This window comes from Neolamprologus multifasciatus, chromosome 16 (genome assembly GCF_963576455.1).
Source record: "Neolamprologus multifasciatus chromosome 16, fNeoMul1.2, whole genome shotgun sequence".
Lineage (NCBI taxonomy): Eukaryota > Metazoa > Chordata > Actinopteri > Cichliformes > Cichlidae > Neolamprologus > Neolamprologus multifasciatus.
The window spans coordinates 34,502,644-34,520,310 of NC_140454.1; the positions used below are offsets into that span (position 1 = coordinate 34,502,644).

The 17,667-nt window shown below is 45.3% G+C and overlaps 1 protein-coding gene across 16 annotated transcripts in view; it reads right to left on the reverse strand.

Annotated features, from left to right (window-relative positions):
- The window catches only part of stxbp5l (syntaxin binding protein 5L), a 145,294-nt gene that overhangs the window by 123,170 nt on the left and 4,457 nt on the right, over positions 1-17,667 (reverse strand). For all 16 annotated transcript variants that reach the window (XM_085135597.1, XM_085135595.1, XM_085135593.1 and 13 more), the window contains exon 2: positions 5,420-5,517. In XM_085135597.1, the coding sequence (XP_084991723.1) occupies positions 5,420-5,517 (98 nt within the window). The remainder of the gene's footprint in view (positions 1-5,419; positions 5,518-17,667) is intronic.

Sequence of the window (17,667 nt, forward strand, 5' to 3'; positions counted from 1 at the left end):
GTGTCTGTCCCTGTGTGTTGGCGACAGACTGGCGACCTGTCCAGGGTGTACCCCGCCTCTCGCCCTATGACAGCTGGGATAGGTTCCAGCGCCCCCCGCGACCCTGAAAAGGATAAGCGGAAGCGAATGGATGGATGGATGGATGACTCTAAATGAGCCGCCATCTTTGCTCATACTGTGCCATTGGTCCTGCCCACCTGACGGGGCGAGGTGAGTGCCGTGTGCCTCGTCACTTCCTGTCCCGCTCCCAGAGCACTGCTGCTCACCTGTGCTGTTAACCAGCAGCACTCGAGTTCACAATCCTGTTACGAGTGAGACAGGAGGCAGGATACACATACGCGTTTGCTTTATTACGCGCACGTGCACGTGTATCCATGGCAACAGGTGTGTTGGCAATTTGCTCAAATTAGAAAACAGATTTTTTGGCAGCAGCTGTGACAGAAAACATGTAAACAGAGTAAGCTGTGTGCAAACACGCGCCGCCCTCGTGATGTGGCAGCATGCGACTGTGACACGGCAGCGTCAGGAAGCTCATGCAGTCAGCAGACATGGACGCCTTCGTGTGTTTTAATGCCTCAACCTGCTAGCACGTTTTGGTACATAGCCCTCATCCTTCCCTGTTACTTCATCCTATCCTCTCGCATGTTAAGCACTTTGGTACAACACTGGTTTTTAAATGTGCATATAAATAAAGTTTGTTGTTGTTGTAAATCAGGAATATCTGTATTCCTGATTGTTCTTCTAGCAGCCAAAGCTCAGCTCACACACACACACACACACACACACACACACACACACACACACACTGGCATTAATAACAGACTGTAACTGTGTGTTTGCAGACAGCTGCCAGCTTATGCTCCGTTGGCTAAATTAGGTTTACTAATTGCTTGCTGCTGGTCACTGAACAACATGTGGCTGATGAGGAGCTCCGTCCCCAAAAGTGCGACTGTAGTCTACCCGGCAACAAGAACTTATCTGTCAACAAACTCGTGTCAGAGCAAAAGTCTTGAGCTGAGAGCAGAGGACACACAAAGTGACAGTTTTTAGTGTCGCGTGTTATTTAGAGCAGCCAGTGTCATCACCTCACTGCAGCTAAAGTAACACAACAGTCCCTCCAAGGAATGAGCTAAAGTCCAGCGTTAATAAATCCTGCAGGTGAGTTCAGACTGAAGCAGAACAACTCTCACACTGAAGCTTATTGATCGGCTCAAATCAAAATCACAGTGTAATCCTTTTCTGATATTTAATGATCCAGTGTTATTTGTCATGATAGAAACTTATGACACTGTTTTGCTTTTAAACATGAAAATCAATTCTTCATATTTGACCACTAATTAAAAAAACCTACAAAGCGCCACAAACTTCAATAACCACACGTTAGTTATGATCACACACGTGTGCTTTGTTTTATATGTCCAAAATAAAATGTCATCATGATGAGGTGATGATGATTTACAGGTAAGACGGTGACACCTGGGCCGACGTGAACAAACACACTGATATCCACAGACAGCCTCGCCCGGCCTCTCTGCGCTCTCTCACCTCGCTTTGGTTTTTCTGCTCCGGTCTGACGGTTACGAGGCGACCGCCCGTCACAGTCGGAGCGATTCTATTACAAGAAGCCGTTATTGGAGCGACGTCCACTTCCACAGATCAAACACACGTGCACCCATGTATCTGTGCAAAGTGACACACAAACAATACTGACACAGGCGCATGGATGCACATTCAGAAGGCCAGCACAGAGAAGCACACACACACACACACACACACACACACACACACACACACACTTTCTCGATTATATTTGTTCTCTGTAAACCAAATCTCAGCACGTGTTGGGCGTCTTGCTCAAAGCAGAGGGAGGAGCGTCCTAGGAGCCCACTGCAGAGAGCCTTGTTGCCAACCCACTGCGCCAACCCCGATGACATTGTTGCTATGCACTATTCATCAGACAGCCCGGTCCTGCTGTGACTGACTCAGCCACTGACGTTAAATACGTGACATAAAGACATGAATAACACAGCTGTCCACACCGAAACGCTCGCCCAGCTTCAGAGTTTCTTGGCGATGGAAGGGGAGGAGGGTTTCTTCCAGTCGCTGTTAAATCATGATTACACGTAGGAGGCAATTTGTCACTGGGGGAATACAAAAAGCACAACGACAGTATGTTGACAATCTACTACGCAAAACACCCACAGCGTGGTTACGTGACTGAGGAGTAATTCTTCCAGGATGATGTGAGTCGGCGCGGCTACAGGTGAGGACAGGGTTCAGTTTGTTTATCTTTTTGATAATGAAATCATGCTGAGATGTGTTCAAACACCTCTGTGTATTTGCTCTCACATTCTACGTTCATGTGCAGTGATGTAAGACGTCTCAGTGTCACATGTGACCCAACAACAATTTAAATGATCATTATTCATGAAAAGGAGGAAAAACAACTGAATCTGAAACAATAAATGAAGGTAAACAACCTCAACGTGTTTTCCAATTCAGTCTATACAGCGCAGCAGTCCCCTCCAGGTGCTTTATTCTGTAAAGTAGAAACTCTACAACAATACAAAGGCCAACAATCAAACGACCATCAGTGAGCAGCACTTTGGCGACAGTGGGAAGGAAAAACTCCCTTTCAACAGGAAGAAACCTCCAGCATAGCCAGGCTCAGGGAGGGGCGGAGCCATCTTTGACATACTTATAGGTGAATGAGTGGTGGTGTTATTGCAGACGGCGTTCTTCTGCCCACAGAGAGCAGGTCCAAACACGAGCTGATGAAGTCAGGCTCAAGGCTAAAACCGCAGACAACATAGCGTTAGCTTAAAATGGTCCGGTCTGTTCTGACCCGAGCTGTAGCGTCTGTGTTAACAAGCTGCTGTGCTGAGATTTGACACACTGGGACTTTCTCCGTGTTCCTCCTGCTGATTCTGTTTATCAAAGAATCAACGTTTGTTTTCATGAAGCAGATCTTTGCTTCAGTCTGGTTATAAAAACGTGACAGTGAGCTCCAGCACAGAGCAGCTGTGAGGATCATCTTTGTTCGTAGCTGGTAAAGATGTAAATGTCAGCAGAGAGCTGGGACTTAAATATCTGTTCATGTGTACTTTTATCACCATCCTTAATAATGTAACTGAAGTTGCCTTTGTTCTCCACAGTGTGCCACCTCTATCCGTCTCTACCTTCATGCTTCTCTCACAACTTCTATTCCTGCTATTTTTAAGCCACTGAAAGTCATCTCAGCTATCGCAGCAACTCCTCAACCCACCGAATCCACAGCGCCGCTTTGAACCAGCTTCCCAAATCTGCTCTGAGTGTAGGTAAGCACCCACTGAAGCCCGGGAATCACCAGCATAAAGAAACAGCTGCTGTAATAAAATAAGATCACATTATTTACCGTTTGTTAGGTTAGTGATGAAGAGCAGCTCCAAGACTTCAACTGAAACAAGTACTTAAGTAAATATGCATGAAGCCGCACACTTAGGTATAAAAAACAACGATTCAGGATGAAAACAAAGCAAACAGATTCCACTGGGACTCCGACGTATTGATCACTGTTCAGGATGTACAGAGGCAGACCACACGCTGGGAAACCGACTTCCCACAGACGGCCCACAAACCCACAGTCCTGCAGTCAACAGTGTCATGTGAACATTAACTCTGATCGCTTTAACCAAGCCTACATTTCTACACACATTTCAACCAGCCGTAGTAAAACAGCTAAATGAAGGACTCAGAGAGGAAACGTGTTGAAACTAGAGGAGAAACAAAAGGAGAGCGTTACAGAAGATGACAGGTGAATGTTCAAAGCCTCGGGAGGAAGAGGAAGGACACTGAGACAGGCTGTGAAGGACAGACGAAGGGTAAAGTGAATAAATAAAAGCAGAAACGGGGGAAGGTCCACGAGACAGAAGACGACAGCAGGCGAGGCAGATTGAGAAAGGGCAAAATCGAGGAGTGAGACCGAGAGAGAGCCAGAGAGTCTGTGACGGGCCACTCGGGAGCCGAGGAGGTGTGTGCAGCATGTCAATACAAATGCTAAGTCACTCAAGGGCTTCCATCCAGCTGCAAGCCCAGCCCAGCTCTGCTGTCAGGTGTAGGACGCAGCAGTGGGACTAACGGCTAACTCATCTAAACCTGATCTCACCTGAACCAGGTTTAAAGCTTCTCAGCTCAGTTTGATCAAAGATGACAAGCAGATTAAATTAAAGCTACAGCGCGCCCCAATCTGCAACAAACCAAAACCAGAGACATGGACCCCTCAGGTGTCTGAGAGCACAGGTATCTGCATGCTTCAGAGAAAGCCCAGAGCTGAAGGCACTGCAGTCACCTGAGAGAAGATCCAGCTCTGCAAACAAGCAGCTCCGGCCCGGCGGGGCCCGGGATACGATTTTAGGGATAAATCAAACTGTAACTGATTAATCCGCCCATGACTTTATGAGTAAGTGCTGAAGGAGACTGCACACCTGCGCCAAGGCTGAAATCCACAGAAATATCTGGTGATGTTTTCTTGGATTTCACAAGATCATTTTTCATACTTAATTTAAAATGTGTTTGTGAAGGTAGCACGACGTGTTTCAGGTCCGGGATGTAATCTGTCGTCCATCCATAACAAACACACACAGAGCTCTGTTCCTCCTGAATGTGAAGTCTGTAGCAATTACTGAGCCAGCTGCTGCATTTTCTCTTCCTGGAGATAAAGTTTTAAAAGATCTGATTGGATAAATCTATTTTCCTGATTGGAGGACGGTAACACTTTAATATTTAAATCAAATCTAATACAAAGAAATAATTATGGAATGAAGAACATATTAAAAAGGAAAATGCTGGGATATTGATCCGCTGGAAGAACGGATTCAGAGCAGAGATGAAGTATTTGGTTCGGCCGTTAGCTTTGTCTGGTTTCATCAGCCATCATCAGACACATATTCACACAGCGTCACGTCCACCTCTGACACTCTGGAGCTTTTACGCTTTCTTTCAGCACAGAAACCACTCGGCCCGCTCACGCGTCACCCCGGCGGGATGTCTGCGTGGCTGCTGCAGCGTCCGTGTTTGGTGCCTCTGCTGGAGGAGGACGCTCGGTGTTAGCGAGGGTGTAACATCGTACCTGTGCTGCAGTTACTCGTCCTCCACCATCCCTGTGACCCAGGAGACGGGCTGTTGGAGGGTGAGTCTGAACCAGACAAGTGAGTGACACGAAATGACAGGATAGAAAGAGGAAACAGAACCAGGGGAGGAGGTCAAAGGTCGGAGCTGCGGAGGCCCCTGCTTGGTTTGTACAGGAGGAGAGACACAACACAGTGGGAGCCGCCTGCTTCTGTGGCAGCAGTAAAGTATTTACAGTAAATACATTAAGTCTGTGATCAGAGGTCATTGCTGTGTGTGTGGGCGGGGCGAGTGAACAGGAAGTAAAGGATACATTCGTACTCCACCAGATCTCGAACCGATGGCCAGGATCTTCTGCACGGGGTCAAAGGCCAAAGCGGTGGGCTGGTAAGGGAAACCATGACGCACCGTCTGCAAAGAAACACACAGATCATCCTGATTTATAACAGTGATGACAAACAGGAAGCAGGAAATGAAGCGCTTCTCTTTCTTTCTTCCTCTAACGTTTCAGCGTGACTCCAGCTGCAGAGGTGTCGTTTCAGCTTCTACACCTTTAGTCTCACCTTTAATGAGGTCACACTCTACAAAGGTCACACTCTACTGAACTCTTGAACATGACTAATGACATCAAAAGGACTCAATCATTTTCATTTTTACCACATTTTAACGTGCGCACATATTTTATGTGAACACATTTTGTGAAGGATGACAATCATTTGTGTGCCTGCTGCTGTGCTGTTCATTAACTGAACCCAGTAATAACACACAAACACTTGTGACTGCAGTGCTGCTGTTTTCTGTGACTGAGGTTAAGCTTTAAAATGAACGGCGGTGAGGGCTGCGTGTAGACGCCGCTCGAACTGAGCATCAGAGTGAGGACCAAATGGGATTTAAGTGACTTTGAACATGGTGCTGCCAGCAGACTATTACAGAGTGTTGATCTGCTGGCATTTTCCCACACAGCCATCTCTGAGGTTTACAGAGACGCTTCAGAAAAACAGAAAATATGCAGTTTTAGACAACAGGTGAGTGTAAACGTGCAAAAGTACTGCTGTCTGTCTGTCTGTCTGTCTATCCATCTATCTGTGTTTAACACTCACATGCTGATGAAACACAGAGGCTTTACAGTAAGTAATGAGCGAGGATGCAGGACCTCTTATTCATGCTGTAAATGGATTATGAACTGAAGGAAATTGAACTCGACTCACAGTCAAATACAAAAGCCTGACTTGGCAAAACATGGCTGTCTCTCCCACTCTGAGATGCAGTGCATGCTCTGCAGCTGTCTGCCGTAAGTCATGTTAAATTTCCCAGCAGTGGCTCACTTACAGTAATCTGCTGTGGGGGGATGCAAAGCTGTGAACATCACCAGAGCTGACTGAAAACATGTTTATGGGAAAACTGCAGTATTAGAAAGTAATATTACAGGATGATATAGAATATAAAGTAGTTTCTTATTTTTAGCTTTGAATGAGAAAGTTGTTGATTTCCTCCAGTTCAGACAAACCAGTGCAACACACACAGACCAAGCTGCATCCTGTAAAGTGTTTATCTCTAAACTCCTCAAAGTGAGTCACAGTGAAAGCCTCTCAGCGCACACTGTGGAATTAACACACGCAAAAACACAGGATGCATTGTTTGTCAGACATTTGTGTGGCTGTTACAAAATACATTTCATTTGCAAAACTCTGAAGGAAACTTGCTGAATGATACACTTCCAGTTCTAAATCCACAGTGTGGGTTTTGGCAGCCATTGTTGCCAGACTCAGCAGAGTGATGAGAACCAACGCTCACCAACTCCGAGTACCAGAGAGGGAGTGTGTGTTTGTGTGTGTAGCACGCTAATCAAGAGTGAGACGTATCCTAAGGTCGCTATCCGCCACACAAACAGGGTCGGGTTCCACGCCGCGTTCAGCCTGCGAGTAAGAAACAATAAGCTTTTGATCTAAACAGACGTTTTATGAATCATCAGTTTCATTTCATTTGCTCTGAATGACGTTTAAAAAATAAAGAACAGTTCCACAGTTTAGTGTTCGGATCACAGCACGCGGCAGCTGACGACCTTTGTATTTCTAATAATTCTGCCACCTGTTTTATGCAGTGCAGAAACACTCACTGGGGATGATGATTAATATAATGAGTTTTCATTACTTCATGCTTCACGGTCTTTCCCTATCCGGTCTTTAAGTCTGACGTCATTAGCCGTGCCTGGGCCCAAACTCCACTTCAGGTCCCAAAGTCAAACAAACACTGCTGCATCACTGAGAGTTACAAACTGTCTAAATTCTTTCATCTTTAATAAAATTATCAGTGTTGCTGCTTTACCAGGTGCAACAATTAAGTTTAACATCCATAAAAACAGAATTTATTACATATAACAGAGTTAGAAGTTAGCAGGAAGTTAGCTCGCTAGCTTCCTGCTAAACATGATATAGCATGTTCTGAGTGAGAGATGTGTGAAAAATCCAAACGTACAGCTCTGCTGTCACTTCCAACATAAATGAAGACAGAAAACTAAACAGCAGTGACGTTTGTAGGGTTACTGAAGTTTGGCTAGCTGCTATATAATGATGTGCTACGTGATCGCTAGCTACACAGGTATGTTAGCGTAGCATAAACACAGTGAAGCTGGAGCATGAACGATAACTTTTTTCCACTCAATAAAAGTTAACATGAAGGTTCCTGATGGTTGGAGACAAATGTAATCGCATGGCAGGATGCTGTAAACGGACCAAACTTCAGTCAGGAGAACAACTGAGATAATCCATCCACAATACGAGGTTAGTCATTAATATACTGCTGCATGGGCTGGAGCTACATCATAAGGGTTTAAAATCTGAGCTTTAAATGAACAGTGGTGGTAAAAACTGAGAGAGGCCGACAGTGATCACTGACTGTTTTTTGTTTGTTTTTTTTGTTCAGATTAAATAGAACAAAATACAAAACATGTTAAAAACACAACAGCCTTAATAAACACAGAGTAGTTTGGGCCCAGAAGCAGGGCTCATATGTCATCACTTAAAACCCGATAACTGTTGCCATGAAAGCTCTCAGGTACCTGAGCCTGTGCTCATTTCTATACAAACGTTCACACTAAATACATTTTTCCATTATTTAAGTCCCTCTTTAATAACAACTACCACATGTACTGCTGATCAGCAGTGTGAGTGTGTGCGTAACTCTGAAATAACAGGGCTGCTGATGCTTCTGAAGGCACTGAGCCGTGACACTTGGATATGCACCATAAACTCCAGCAGCAGCACTCTCACATGCATGTTCAATGACTTAAGCTACTTTGAAAAACAACGGCTTGGAGATTGTAATTCTCTGCATGATTTAATATGTTCTCTGCGCAGGCTGCTATCATCAGGAGCTCCAGCTCAGCTGTCCCATGCCCTTAATTAGTCAGAGATGTTTGTTAAAGCTTTTTATTGAATGAATCGTTTATCCTCTTGACGTCAAGGTTAAATGATTTTCTTTTACCTCCCTGTAAGGTCAAGTTTAACACCAAGCCTTAGCCAGCCAGTCGTTCTATGAGTGACGCCTTCAGAACAATACGACACTCTGACATATGTTCACCCTCCTCTGACACTCCATTTATCAAAAATGCTGTTTCAATGTGTAACCGGTGTGATTCTGCGTTGTGTCTGATAAAAAAGGTAGAAGAAAGAAAGGCCTCCAAGTAAATAATTTGCCCACTCCAGCTCCTCTCCCACAGGGGAATTGTAGAAAAAGGGCGGCATTTATTTTTACATTAAACATAAAGTATGCATTTACACGTAACATATTTGACATAAGATAAAACAACAACATGAAATTCGACATAAATCCGATAAAAAAGGAAAAAGAAAGAAAGACCTCCAAGTAAATAATTGGCCCACTCCAGCTCCTACGACCAAATACAAACAGTGAGGAAGAGGGTTAGCTCAACCCACCACAACTTCCAAGCTAGCAAGGAGTATATATCCATGCTAGCATTTATGGCGCCTAAAACACATTTATGATACACACATATAACATCTAACAAAAACAGGCTTAATAATGACAATAATTGAACTAAAATCACAATCAGAAACATCCAGGTGGCTAAATATGAATTATATGAGCGTTTTACAGTGTTGGGAAAGAAATTATACCAAAGTCTCCCACAGGGGAATTGTAGAAAAGGGGAGAGGCAAAAGGGGGACACTGTATTTATAGGGTTGCACCAAAGAAGAAGAAGAAAATGAGGAGGGGCTCTAACTGATAATGAACATAACTACAGGCTTGGAGGTCCTAAAAGTCAGGTATAAAAGGAACAGTTTGGGGGTTTAGAGCACATTTTGTGTAATTATAACAACGTGATTTATGACCCTGTTACAAATGCTTAAAATCTCAGCTGTGATCATGGTGCCTCTCCAGTGGCAGTCCTGTTACGGTACAATTCTGCTGGGATCATTCGTGTCCCGTTTGCTTTGACACAGCACTGTTGCACACTAAGGACTTCCCCCATGAAAGCTTCCTCCAGCGGGACAATGCGCCATGCCACTCCACAGAAAAATCCTCAGTAACGGCTCGAGAAGCACAACAAAAAGCCCGAGGCAACGACACAGCCGCCAAAGTCCCCAGATCCCAGTCCAATCAAGCATCAGCTCGAAGCTCAGGAACTACCCCGATCCACTGAGGCCCCGCCCACTACCCCGAGTATCTGACTCCAGGAAAACCCTTAGTTCAAAACTCTGAAGGCCACAGCTGCATTAGATAATCCTACAGTGAAGTGCAGCACACACCTATTTATCTACGTATGCATCCTATTACGTCTGCAGTCTGTGAGTCAAACACACACCAGTTAAATTAAGAAGAGAGAGTAAACAAACCCTAATTATTACAAGCATGCTCATGCTGTGGATGTAGGCGAACACATGCATGTGTGCACGCAGCGAGCAGCGAGTATCTGAGGACCACCTGCAGTACATCTGTGTTATGGCTGCCAGAGGCTACATTACATCAACTCCCGTCTCCATCCACCCTCCTCCCCGCTCCGCTCTCTCTGATGTCCACACAAACACAACCTTTATGCACGCTAGCGTGATGTTCAATCGCATCACCCTCTGCACGCATACACCCCCCCACCCCCAAGACTAATACCACCTCATGCCACCCACGAGCCTCTTTCTCCACACAGCGTTCAGCTGCAGAGCTGGTCTAGACCCCTGTTTCTATAAATAGCAGCAGCACCCAACACTGCCAGCCAATTGTGCATTGAGCAGCTATGTCTCCAAATACGGATCAACACAGAGAAGCAGCACCGGATGTTTCTGATCTACATGTGACTACAACATAAAGGCGCTACGCTGCTAATTTTGTGGAGCTCAGTGTGCACGAGATAAATAAGAGTAACACGTCAGCTCTCCTCTGCTTCTCAGTTATTAGCAACCACTAAGGTACAAAAGCTAGCGAGCTTCTCAGTTTAAGCCAGCACCGACCTTGTTATTGACACCTCTAATGATAACCATCATCAGCTCAATATTGCATTAAATCAGCTCAAGCTAATTATCATAAATGTCACAAGCAGCTGAGTGAAAAGTAAACAAGTGTGTGATTAACATGGACACACTGACCCGCAGCGCTCGTGGGATCGTGTGTGCTGAGACACCAACAGCAGCAAAATGTTTTCAGTCCCTGAACAAAGCTATTATTTTTGGAGACACGGGGTATAAGGTACATAAATTCAGATTTCACAGCCGAATGTACGACTATTTTGTTCACGTGCCGTCTGACAAATGACCTCCGGAAAATGGAGTTAGGGCATAAAAATAGCAGAATCAACAAGCCCGAGCAGCTCCTAACAACCAGCACAGAAACTCTGCATGTGCTCATATCTGCCACTCTGCTGTAGACACATCAGCGTCACAGGGCGCCATGTGGAGCGCTGCCCCACCGTTTCTCTAACTTTAAAAACTCACTGCTTCATCCCTTCATTGAGCAGCACGGCAGCATCACCAAGGACCCGACTGATCTAATGAGTCATGCATTAACCAGTCGCTACACCCTGATTGTGATGGTGCTTGGATACATTTATTGACACAAGGAAATCGCATGGGGAGCTTTGCACACGGCTCACGAGTAAATGGAGGAAGTGATGGAGAGGCCACTTGTGATGTGCAGTTTGAGGCGAGAGCTCTGACAAGTGGTGAATAATACACAGAGAGAGTAGTATGTGAGCAGACAGCAGAGGAAGGCAGAAGAAAGAGAAGTGATAAGAGAAGCACCGTGCACACAGGAGGTCACGTCTCTGTGTTTCTGTTGTCACATCTGAGGTTGAATAAAGTTTTTATTCACTGTCCAAAATTTTAAGTTTTAATTTAATCATTGAAACGTTCAGTGTTAGCTTAGTAAATTACTCTGATTACATTAGTTTGCTTAAATATCTATTGGCTGGAGTCACATAGGTATGTTAGACTCCGCCCATTTTTTGTTTACTAAAAAATGGGCGGAGTCTAACATACCAAAAATGGGCGGAGTCTCAGTTTTCTGTTAAACTCTTTGCTAACTGGCCTCAAACTTGTTTGTAAGCTAGCTTAGTTCATGGCTGATCTAGTCTCTGGTCTCTGGTCTGTTTTCGCTCTTGTGGGGCACTTTCTGAGATAGCCAAACAACTCAAAGGCGTAATCTACGGTGGCCCTGAGAGGTCAAACACAGCGCAACCAGAAAACAGAAAAATGCTGCAAACACACACTGAACACAGCTGAAGTGTTTCTGGGGACGAGATAACGGGACGGACCAGCTGCAGAAGTGACAGAAAGCGTGAAAGATGGCAGCGCCACACTTTAATGAAGCAGCGTTGTCTTCGAATCACATGATTCTCGTGGTTCAGGTTGTCAAACTGATCTTATAGGTTAGAATTAAACTTTACTCTTTCGTTCCTGTTATGTGAAACTGTGGTGAGATTCAGTCGTCTCATCCACTGCAGAGAAACAGTTTCTTTTAATATTTGATTCTTTGAGGGATTTTTTTCTTTAATTTTATGACATGATAGACTAGCTTCTTGTTTTTCACAGGTCAAAAGACCGACTGCAACCATGTTAGAACTGAATATACGAGCAGGCGAACGTGTTATGTGGCCGCAGTAATCGGGACACACGAATCCTGTTGTGCCTGAGAAAGATTTCATAATTACAGGTTATTAAATCTTGGCTGGTTTTGTTTGGTAAACACAACAAAGATGCTGTTGCTACACGTTGAAACCTTGATCTTAAAAACCAAACGCTGCTCTGTAATTAAAAAACTGGCATTAACAGTGAATGGCCTCGTCCGTGCGCAGAATCTTTTATCAATGTTTCTGTCCAAATTAGTTTGACTTTGTTTGAGACTTGAAGTTCAAAAGTTTTGAAGCTTTTTGTAAGAAGCTGTGTTTTATGCAGATGTTTATATTGATTTAAAATGGAGCGCAGCAGCTGTTATCATGAAAAAGAACTGAACTGAAGGCCTGCACGTCACAGGAAATGACTCGAGATCAATGAAGCCCACACTCAGCTGTGATTTAAAATTCAAATTGGAGTATTTCAGCGCTCCCGTGGCAACACTGTATGCAAATCCATAAGGCCGGATCAATCCTGAATTACATAACTGGCCTGGTTGAAGCATATCTGCTTTATAATCAAGCCAGAGATTTCAGAGCTTTTAATAAACACCTCATTAAACAAACCAACAGGAAAGGATGTGAAATTAGCAGCTGCTGGAAGCACAGTTAGAAGCGTGTCTGACTGCAAAGGTTATGAACTCCTTGCACATACAGCTCGTCCCGTGTGTTGCCCTTGTACATACAATTAGTTCATGTGCATCACCCAGGTGTTGTAGCACCTGTCCCCTCCGGCTAATGTCACCATGACAGACGGCAGTGCAGAGGAACGTGTCACAGTCGCACTAATTTACTTTACAGCGTCAGAGAGACCATCAAACAAACACGGATCCACGTGGGCTTCCCCACCAGCGAGATATTTCCAGCGTGCTCTGAAATTCCTTTGATCCTGTCGGCTGATGCCGAAAATAAAGGCAGAGCTGAGCTGGGAAGGGGGGGGTGGGGGGCTCTGTATGTGGGAAACAAGCATGAAAAACAGTCGTTACAAAACACACCTGAACCCAGAGAGAGTCCTGCCTGTGATCGACACATCAGTGCTTCCTCAACTCTGAGACATGAATTGTTATTTTTAGTCTTTGAATTAAAAATAGTTGCACTGAATATCGAATATACAGTAATATTCTAAAAATAGAGAAATGCATCTTAACACAGCTGCATCTCTTTGGTTCCACATCACCGAACAGATATCAGGTCACAGCAGCTTTCAGAGCTTCTGAAGCCAGATCAGCTTCTGCACCTGAGCACATTCCTCCTGTTTGCTGTGAAAAGCATCGAGCAGACATGACGTAATGGCACATAAAGAGTGAGAAACAGATCCGTTTCACAGCAGCGATAACCACTACCTCCAAATGTGCCAGCTGAGGAAGTCAGCTCACTGACAGGATCCAGCACGAGAATCACTGCTTTGCACCAAAAACAAAACTGTGGCATGACCAGCTTTTCATATCCAGCGTCTCCTGCAGGCTCTGTTTTCCATGAACAAAGTGATTGAAGGATTTCAGAGTGTGATTCTGCATCCTGCTGAAAAGCCAAACAATGTGGGGACTTTCATTCGTCACTTAGAGCGAGGCTGATCTAATAAGCACTTCCTCTATCCACTGTCTGCACGCGCAGAGCTCGGTGCACAGGGCGAGGATGCTGAGTGAGGGCGCAGGAATATGAAAATGAATGAAGGACCTGCTGACGGTGACGAGCAGGCGTTAGTGTGTGAGGGAGCCGGGGGGGGCTTATATGTTTGCCCTTGTCTGTGTGCATTTATATATTTCTAATCTGAATCATTTGTGTGGGGGGCATGTGATTATGTGCACATACCCACACAGATCCACGTGGAGCCATCTTTGCTTTCCTAGCTCGGCTCCTGCATTATGTAATGTCAGCCTCCCTGTGAGGGTCTCTCAGAGCTTCGTGCTCTGGATGTCTTCCTGTTTCTTTGTCTTCTTTTTATTTCCTCTCTGTGTTTGTTCTGTTATTGATGCAGTTGCTGCTGTGACAGAAGGTTTTCTATCATTTTAACCTTCTTAGTGTGTGTGTGTGTGTGGGGGGGGGGGTGTCTGTGCAGGTCTCTGTGGGTACTTCTGCTCCTCTCTTGGTACAAACACATGCGTTAGGTGATTCTAAATCATCCGTGGGTGTGATCGTTGTCCTTCTGAGTGTGTCATTGTGGTGACCTGTCCGTGCCTTTGACCCCAACGACAGCTGGGACGGTGATAATAATAATAATGATGGATTGCATTTATATAGCGCTTTTCAAGGCACCCAAAGCGCTTTACAATACCACTATTCATCCACACACTGGTGGAGGCAGCTACAGTTGTAGCCACAGCTGCCCTGGGGCAGACTGACAGAAGCGAGGCTGCCATATCGCGCCATCGGCCCCTCTGGCCAACACCAGTAGGTGAAGTGTCTTGACCACGGACACAACGACCAGGACAGAGAGCCCGGGGATTGAACCGGCGACCTTCCGGTTACAGATATGCTTCCCTGAGCCACGGTCGCCCGGTCTGTCTGATGACTGTAGAGCTTCATACAAGTATTTACTTCCTTACAAGCAAGCAGTGTGCTGACAGCAGCTTACAGCTCTCTGATATCTGCCAGCGTTTAGCACTGACCCCTTCGACTTCAGCACATATCAGTTCAGACGAAAGTGGCTGACAGCTCAAATCTGTGATTTATTCCACGCGTGTTCGCATGGTTGCGATTGTCGACTGCAGCTTCATGTTGTGGGGGTCAGCGTGCAGCCAAGTGTGGATGTATCATGCGCGCGGTTTAACATTTTAATCCCAGCGGTTAATGAATCAGCGTCGGCACAGGGCCTCGGGCTTCATGGGAAATGTAGAAGTGGACAAAATAATCCTATTTCATGACTGATAATGTGACACGTTCACACGTTAAAACTGCATCCATCTCTGCAGTTTTTGATTATGATGTCTGTCTCACCAGATGCACCAAATTATGGATTTCTTTGTAGAGGAGCACTAACAATGATGATTTAAACTCTGGCTTCTTCAGTCACATACTTCTAAACACCAGTTAGATGAGGACCGCACGGTGCTTGAGAGCGTGGCTCTTAAGAGCAGAGGGATGTACTGCCCACTCAGAGAGGCGAGGAAGGAACCTGGTGTTGGTTTTGAAGCGTTGCAGTGATTTCATTGTGTGGAGAATTAAACAGTAGTGTGTATAGAGAGGCCAATAAATGTGCACTGCTGATGTTTGTCTGCAGGCAGCCACATGATGGACAGAAGTTTCAGGAGGAGGAAGAACAGCAGGCGGCTCTGCTGTTGCTCATTAGACAGATCGCAGATTCTGAGGAGCCTTTATGAACGACGAGACTCATGCTGTGAGTCAGCAGTGATGCTTCCCCTTACACAACGTGGCCTCGTAGACATGAGCGGTTATAATATGACAAAACTGATAAGAACATATGGTGGATGGGGCCGTCCAGGAAAGGGCGGGGCCTGAAAATCGAGGGCGATTGCAATGCTTTAACGGTAAAGATTTGTCTATATGAAAAGCTAATGCTCGCATTAAGAAGCACAGGTCACTCAGACAGAAGCAGGAAAGATGGAAACTGAGTGAAACAAAGGCTGTTTGAATAGCTCACTGGATTATATTTGCACAGCGGGAGGTGAGGCAGGCTGCTGTCGCCGAGCGGGCGTGGAAAGCCCACACAGAACCAAGAGGAGGCTCCTCTTCTCCTCTCTCAAACACAGACGGATCCACTCCTCCGGCTCCCCCAGCTTTGAGCTTCACACTTCAACGACAGCTAATCCTCTAACCTGATTCTCCTTCATAAGACTGATAATTGCTTTCATGTAATTCAGGATAAATAAACTCATTAACTGAGCCCGAGTGCACACACACACACACACACACACACACACACACACAATGTGCTTCTTTACAATGGGTGTACAGTTTACAGAACATCTCCTCCACCTATCTGGTCGTCTCTGCCTGACATCAACTCCTCCCTAATTGATCCCACACTGTGGCTTCTGACAGGCAGCCGACACATGGTAATGTGAGACTAGCTGGAAGCCAACCCACTGAGTCATCACACCCATGGAGAGCTCGCAGGGTCGCTGGTGAGGGAGTGAAGTGATGTCATCTTTACAAGCCCACATATTATGTTGTCTAAGAAAGGAGACTGAGCGCTGGAAACGCCTGACCTCTGAACTCCAACCAAGAGTTTAACCAGAAGCTTTTCTTCTGTGAAATACTCGTCCTGACCCTGGTTCCCCGAGGATTCAGTTCAGATGAGTGAAGCCGAGGCTCTGAAATACACTTCCCTGTAAAAATGGCCCGTCTTTAATTAGCAGTCTCTTCAGGTAGAAACATCCAGCTGTGTGAACGACACAAAGACAAGCTTTGGCACAAAACTGACTGAAGCTGAAGCTGGAAAGTCCCACTGCCAGCAAACTAGCATTCTGCACGTTAGCATACCATCGTTATCTGTAAATACAGAGGCTGGGGTCACGGGAAGGTCACGGTCCACGACTTCTGAAAGGATTGATGACGGTGCTGACAGATCAGTGAAGGAAACACTGCGATTCATTTTTCTCTTGACATTTTATTTTTCAGCCTCGCAGCCACACAAGAGCCAGCATGACTCATCCTGTTAACCATGAAGTATGAACAGACAGCCCATCAAGTGCACGTTGAGATATTTCACAGGGTAATTGAAAGACTTTGATCTGCCACAGGTACAACTGCAGAAGCCAGAGGACACTTTCAGACCCTGTGGGACGTGAACATCTGTACAATATTCAAACTGATGGAGCTCAGCTGGAAACCCTCAGACCTCCACTGCACAGGAGGAGAAGTGGAGCCTTTGTGGCTGTTTTAAATAGAAAATCTCATTTGGAAATGTGAAATAAAATTGTACAGCCTGTCATACGTTCCCTGTTCAGATTAAAGAAGATGACATGTGGTCAAGATGTCCTGGCAGTGCAGCTGCTAGCAGGCTGTACATTAAAAACGAAGTCATCAACCAACCAAGACCAACAAAGGTACAAAATACTTGATCTGTGGTTTCCTGTGTGATTCTATCTTCAGTCTGGAAGGAAAAATGAAAACATTTGAGTGAATTTTATTTCATGCTGCTTCCTAAATATGATCGATTATAAATGTGTGTTAGTTTTGGGAGTCGGGGGGTTTTCCTGCAGATGTTTCTACCACGCTACACGGCTGCTCTGAAGCAGCTCATTTTGCACATGTTGTATCATAAATGCTGCCGCGTGTTCGCAGTCCAGCCGAGGACTAACTCTGCATCCACACAAATACATTCAAGCATGCGCTCGAGTCTCAGAGTTTTTCTGTTTTAGCATCAGCCCACACGTATCACAGTCTTCAGAAATCGAACTAAAAGGATTAGAGTCATGCTCTCCATGGCACAAACTTGGACTTGATGACTGTAAACCCACCACTTCTCAGTGATTAAA